The sequence below is a fragment of the Dermacentor silvarum genome, chromosome 5, assembly GCF_013339745.2.
Source record: "Dermacentor silvarum isolate Dsil-2018 chromosome 5, BIME_Dsil_1.4, whole genome shotgun sequence".
Classification (NCBI taxonomy): Eukaryota; Metazoa; Arthropoda; class Arachnida; order Ixodida; family Ixodidae; genus Dermacentor; species Dermacentor silvarum.
The window spans coordinates 105,857,918-105,864,727 of NC_051158.1; the positions used below are offsets into that span (position 1 = coordinate 105,857,918).

At 48.4% G+C, this 6,810-nt stretch overlaps 1 protein-coding gene across 1 annotated transcript; it reads right to left on the reverse strand.

Moving 5' to 3' along the window:
* Positions 1-1,338: 1,338 nt before the first annotated feature.
* Positions 1,339-3,262, reverse strand: LOC119454300 (uncharacterized). Its single transcript, XM_037716268.1, has 2 exons — positions 2,970-3,262; positions 1,339-2,020 (listed from the first exon to the last, which is right to left on the reverse strand). The coding sequence occupies exons 1-2, from the start codon at positions 3,260-3,262 to the stop codon at positions 1,339-1,341; spliced, it is 975 nt and encodes a 324-aa protein (XP_037572196.1).
* Positions 3,263-6,810: the final 3,548 nt, after the last annotated feature.

Below are 6,810 nucleotides of genomic sequence, written 5' to 3' on the forward strand. Positions count from 1 at the left end.
GCACACACCGCGGCTAAAATACGCAAGTACCATGATGCCGCTGAATTGGAAGATTTTAAGAGAGCTTACGATTAATTGAATAGAGACTGATTCAGATTCTATTATCGAGCTTCGCTGGTCAAGCACCTTCATGTAGTGTGATGGCCGTCGATGTTTTTTCCATCCCTGTGCATGCAGTATGTAACAGGTATTGTCCATAATACCAATTGTTATTGGTAGAAAAAATAAAGAATGCATAAAAACAGTTCATATATTTTATTGCATCACAGCCATACGCGAAAATTCTCCAGGCCCGTGTATTTAGATTTAGGTGCACGTTAAAGAACCCCAGGTGGTCAAAATTTCCGGAGCCCTCCACTACGACCTGTCTCATAATCATATCGTGGTTTTGGGTCGTTAAACCCCATCAAATATTATTAACATAACATTTTGCACTTGTGGCACAGAACGTGATAGCCATAACTTTTTGCTGGCACTCCATGTCGACCTAACATTTTGCACTTGTGACCACAACATGATAACCATATAATTCGTTGCTGAAACTCTATGTCAACATAACATTTTTGCACTTGTGGCCCAGAACATGATAGCCACAGCTCTTTGCTAGCATTGCTTGCCATAAGAACAATTCATAATAAACAAATCAAAATAGGTAAGAGCAGGAACACATTGATAACGAAGAATGAGACGGTAGAATACATTAGGAAATGAGTAAATAAAAAACAAATGTATCACACTTTCAGGTTCCATTGAGACAGCAATGAAACAAGGCATCAAACACTATTGGCATGAGATCACACAGAAAAATGAACACAATTTTTAACACTTCAATCCTCAACTAAAAAATGTGGTTCTCGCTGATGCAGCGTATAATGTAAATGTTCACGGCCGTGATACATCATCACATCACAGCCGCCGTGACAGTACAGTGCACAGTACACGGCCGCTGACACAAAAAGCACAGGTTTGAGCCTGTCGCATTTCGATGGATCAGAAATGCCAGACGCCCGTGTACATATGTTTCGGTGCATGTTAAACAACACCGGGTGGTCAAAACTTGTGCAACCCTCTAGCACGGCATGTCGCATAATCACATCGTCGTTTTGGCACACAATATTCCAACAATTATTATCACATCACGGTAACGTAACCAGAACATAAACGAAGTGCAACGAAATATAGAGAGATCAGCAGATTAAATTAAAATGTAGTCAATAAGCAATAAAAGTGTAAATAAATAGCAGTGACCGATGGACCTCAAAAGCAATATCGCAGTTTCTGGTTAAGCACGCGTGTAATCCTTTGGTTGAAGCTTTGAAAAAGCACACATGGAGATGCTCATGACAGTTCATCAATTCCGCTCATGTCAGAGCTGCTCGACTCATCAGAAGTACTCGAATCTGTGCCCAAAGAAATTATGAGACTTTCTCTTTGGCTGTCTATAATGCCATCTCGCTCCCATGCCTCATCCTCAAGCCTTATCACATGAGTGCAGTCTCGGAACCAGTTCTGCGGGGTCACACCTGCGATTCCTTCCAGCAGCAGCTTCTCGACTGAATCGATCTTGAAGTCAGTGTTCTTCGAAGCAACATAGCCTTTGACCTGGCTCCACACGAGCTCTATTGGATTGAGCTCGCAGTGGTAAGGAGGCAAGTGCACAACCTCATGACCGGCAGCGCTGGCAAGTGTGTCAATCTGGTAAGCAAGGAACATGTGCTTATGCTGCTTAACGAGCTGCAGCAGTTCGCTCTTCAGTTGGTCATCCGAAAAAGGGATACTTTTCGATTTCAACCAGCACTGGATGTCGGCTTTTCTTGATGATGAACTTGGCACCTTTTCAACTTGAGCACTGTGACACGACGTATTATCCATCACAATCACACTGCGTGGCTTGATGTTCGGTAGCAACTGTTCAACAAACCAGTTTTGAAAACGCGGAGCATCCATTTCTGTGTGGTAATCACCAGCGCCCTTCTTGGCACGAAACACTAGGGCGGCTCCATCAACAAAGCCTTCCGCACTGCCAGCATGCAAAACAATTAGGCGTCCTCCTTTACCGCTCGGCGCACGGAGACCTGTTGACGAAATGCGTCTTGACGGGACATCACTTTGGTGTCTGTCCATACGGTCTCCTTAGTGTGGCCAGGTCTCATCAAGGTAGTATATGGTCCTGTAAAGGAAAAGAAATCAGTCTTATAGTTAAGAGCTTACCTTTACTGGCAACAGCCCATTAATAAACCAGCGGCCTTTATTCAAGGTTATGCCTCTGTTACAGCGCGAAGAATCCACTGACAAAACCCATGTGAATACATATAACAAAGATGAGCTGGCAAAACTCCCCCTGAGAAAGACTGAAGCGAATGTTTACAAAACATATTTCAGGCTGCTCATAAAAGCTAATGAAACCACATCCCCAATTATGTGTACAGCATATTCGCTGAATAAAATTAGGTATTCTTTTCTTCAAGTCATTTAGATCCCTTGCTCCTACGCGGAAAAAAAGGCAGTAAATCTTCCCAAACAATGCGACGGGAAATTCTGCAATAGCGAAACGCTCAGTTACATCTTCGACACAGATCATCGCATCCTCGGCTGATACTATTTTCCACAGTACGAGCGCAAACATGAACAGCTACCTTATTTTACTGGGGAATTTCGCTGCGACACAAGTTAGGACTATGTAAGGCTTTCGATCACTCGCGTAAACAGCACACGTTTGGCGATCACTGATGCAAAGCATACCTCTCGTTTTCGCTCACCGTTAGGTACACACGCATGCTCACCATTCGCGTCTACACTTTTACCAACAAGCACGCGCAACGAAAGTTTGCAGAAATTAAAAGAACGCAAGAACTTACCGCTGCTGCCTCCGCATTTCTCGGATTGTTCGGAGGTACTTTCGACGCCAAGCAACGATGTCGTCTCTTTCGAGCAATGCGGAATTCCTTTTTCTCTTTCGGAAGACGAACCCCAAGTCGTTCAGCATTCGTTGCATCGTGCGAGTGCTGATCGTCGGCATGTCCATGTCAGGGTCGCTGATCACGTCATTGCGTAGCTTCTCGGACGTAGGCAGTTCATTGCGCATGAAATAGCTGTGCACTTTGCGCCGCAATGCTGCCAACGCAAACGTGTCGTAACGCAGCAGCCTCGTCTTGGCGGTCATGCGCTTCCCAGCTTCGCCCGAGAAATCCAGTTTCTTACGCTTTGGAGAGGAGAGTGGGGCCCGCAGAGCTTCAGCCTTGATTCGAGTTACCGTTCGCATACTCACTCCGGTGAGCTCGGCGACAGTCCGGCACACAGAATTGGTCGACCAGCTCGGGCTGACGGCGCCTTACTCCAGCGTAGACATTGCAGATAACCTGCTTGGTTTGTTTGGAGACCCACTTCTTGTCACACTTAGAGTATAGCCTCCTCGGAGAACGAAAAGGAGAGTTTGCGGCCACACGCAGTACCGCCGGCACCGGGGACGCCATGTTTACTGCGAGAGCAACCAGCAGGCGGTGCGGAAAACGTGGTGCCGTCCAAGAAATAAAAAAGAAAGAAAAATTAAGGCGCACGATAACTTTTTTCCATGAACAGCTTCCCATACTTGTTCTATATTTATAATTAAGAAAGTTTTATTTATTCGGGCCAAGTAACTCTTAGAATCAGAAAATAAAATAGGTACTATTTCCTGGCGCGCGCGCATGCAGGCGGTTCGGCTCTGTAGCTTCCACAGTGCTGTCAAGAAAAGCTGTCGCCGAGTATATCCTTACTCCGTATAGCTCTCTACTAATTTGCTATCGCAATTGATGCTTCGCCTTTCGGGTGAAACGGCGACATTTTTTATAGTGGTGCTCAGTACATCACCGATGACAGTGCATTGTGCGTGTTTTATTTCGCCGGTCAAGACTGTTAATGCCTCTCAGTTCCGCACCGCGTCGCTGTTGCGGAAAAATGAGTTGGGCGTGGCTTAACCGCGGTGGGCGCACACAAGAGTTACATGCCTCGCGCGGGGCGTGACCTATGGTTGTGATTGACAGGCGAACTCGTGCGAAACTCGTACATTGTGAAACCCCCCTCTAGTTGAACTCGTGAACATGGCGGTGGCAGCAGCAGCCTGTGTCATCGCATCCAGCGGCAGTAAGCATCAATATGACCGTCTGGACCCGTTCACCTACATGACCGACGCAGAGTTCGCGTGATTTTTGCCTTTCCAAATCGTGAGTGTGCTGGCTGTGTGACGAGTTAGGCGAAGGCCGTCGTCTGCGGAGACAGCGTGGTGGACAAATTATGCTTTCCGAGCACAGAGTGGTGTGACTAGGCTGCGGAGGAAACGTTCGTGCGATCGCTTCGGCTCTCTCCTGTTTCAAGCGCTGCTCGTCCACCGCGACCCAGCCCCAGGCCAGGTCCGGCGTCGTCATCGGAGTACTGGGGCACCTGCGAGCACCTGGGGTTCAACCCGGATCAACCAACCTGCGCAGGCGAAGTGGTCACATTATATTGGAACGCTCAGAATGGACGCCGGGCTGCCTTCCGGTGCAACAGCTGCCGAAATTAGTTTTCGCAGTTACACGGTACCGCTGCACTGCACGGGCAGAGAGGCGAAGGAAGTTACTTCGCCAACACGGACCGCCTCGACCATCCGAACCACCACCTCTCCTGGCGACAAATGATTTGGCTCACGTACTGCGTGAGCCAAAGTGTAGACATATGGCTGTTGAAGGAGATGACCGGAGACTTGTTTCCTCTATCGGAGCACGCCATCGCCGACTGCAGGAGCTAGCCCCGTAAGGTCACGAGGGACGAGCTGCTGGCGCGACATCCACTCGGCTGGCCCCGGGTAGATAGCGCAAATTGACGAGTGCATTTTTCGCGGCGAACAAAAGTACAATCGAGGCCGACTAATGTAGGGCGACAACTTTCCGCCGAGCCGCCAAAATTACGGCGGTGTTAAAGATGGTGGCCCATGGGTCTTCGGCATGTTCTGCGTGATCAGAGGGGTGCTGCGACTTTAAAGGTCGACCGACGAAAGGCGGCGACGCTAGGCGCCATTATAGCAGCCATTGTTCAACCGGGGACCATTATTCATAGTGACGAATTGGTCGCATAGAAATATATCCCAAATTTAGTGGATGCTAACGGGGCAACGCCTAAATCTGCATTGGGAGATAGTCAACCACAGCGTGAACTTTGTGGACCCCATCACGGGTGTTCACACGCAAAAAAATATATATAGAAAGTTATGGTCAAGAAGTGAAGCGCCACCTCGTCAGCGATGGGTACAGGGTAACTGCACCGATGCTGGAGTCCCACCTGAGATGGATGTGGTGGCACTCAACAGCCACGTGCGCTGCAAAGGCCCCCTCTTGCGTTTGTTAGAAACCACGGATCGCTCGGGCTACCCAGTATAAAGAGTCTTTCCTGCGATTGTTAGAAGCCATCGCTCGACGCTTGCAGTATGAAGGTGCATCGCAAAGTAAAAGAAAATAAAGCGTAGTTTTCTGACCCTTGTATGAGTGCTTTCCGGCACTCCTGAGTGCTTACACGGTAAGCGCGCGGCAAACCACTTAGGCGCTAGCCGACGCTCACTTCGTCTCCCAGCTGGGGCAGCTGGGTGCCTCGATGCGCAGCGCGTGCGCGCATCGATGCACCCTACTCGCAGCCTTTCTTTAGCGCGAGCAACGAGCGATCTGTTAAAAGCCCAGTGTGAAAACCAGGCGCACACCAATCTGTGCTCGGAAATGCGAGCGCAAGCACGTAGCGAGCCGCACCAAGCCAATCCAGAGGAAAGAGAAAGAGCAACGAGCGATCTGTTAAAAGTCCAGTGAGAAAACCAAGCGCACACCAATCGGTGCTCGAATGCTAGCGCAAGTACGTAGCGAGCCGCGCCAATCGAATCCAGAGAAAAAAAGAGGAGGACGAGCGTCCCCTCGTGGTATAACGCAAAACGTATTAAACTACAAATCAGTCTAATACACATTCAATGTACATCTTGTAAACTTTAAAATGCTTATAACCCACGTTAATGTGACTAATATTATTGTACTAAATGCATTTATTTTATAACTTGCTGGTGCCTGTAATGCACTCGGTGGAACGTCAAACAAGTGAAAGAAGGCACGACCATGCACCGACCGTATGATCGCGTGAGCCCCAGTTTGTCGACCGCCCATATGGCAACGCCCAAGGGTTGATAGCCACCCAGAGTGAATCTAGATAAACCAATGAAACTGGAGGCGTGCCGACGGACAAACTCTGTCTTGTTACGATTTGTTCTTTCATCTTGGGGCGTCGACAGAGCTCGTGAAGATCCCGAGTTTCGCCAAACTCGGCGCATCCTGCATAGCACCCCAGCTGAACAACAAGCCCTTTCGATTTTACAGCGAAGCATGTTGGTGCGTCTTGAAGGGTTCTAAAAAGATGTATGCATGTTTTCACGGTTTCCCGAAAAGAAGTAATTTCGACAGGAGCCCATCTCACAATGACTGCCGTTGTCGATGACAGTAACATTGAAGCGCCATACCGCATTGTGCCACGGCCAAAACGTGTCAACTATGAGGCGTGTATGCAGCCAGGCTCCTCTCTCACGCATTCCTCTGGGCACCCTGCACTACCTGCAGGCGCCACCGTGAAGTTCGCGCGTGACGTGTGTCTTAATAGATATTCAGACAAGATAGTGAATATGTATGACAGGATTCCGATTTCGTCTTGCACAAAAAAAATCTTTGAAATTAAAAAAAATTGTCATTGCAGAGTGGCCCATTACAGTGGCACATCCCAGTGACCGAAGTTGGCGTCAGTGAGGCTCATCGAAGAGCGGCATATATG

Bases quoted from the DNA above. Each gene is read 5' to 3' on its own strand.
- LOC119454300 (XM_037716268.1), bottom strand. From the start codon at position 3,262: ATGCGAACGGTAACTCGAATCAAGGCTGAAGCTCTGCGGGCCCCACTC. The intron at 2,021-2,969 runs GTTCGTCTTCCG...GCATGCTGGCAG, and splicing joins CGAATGCTGAACGACTTGGG to TGCGGAAGGCTTTGTTGATG.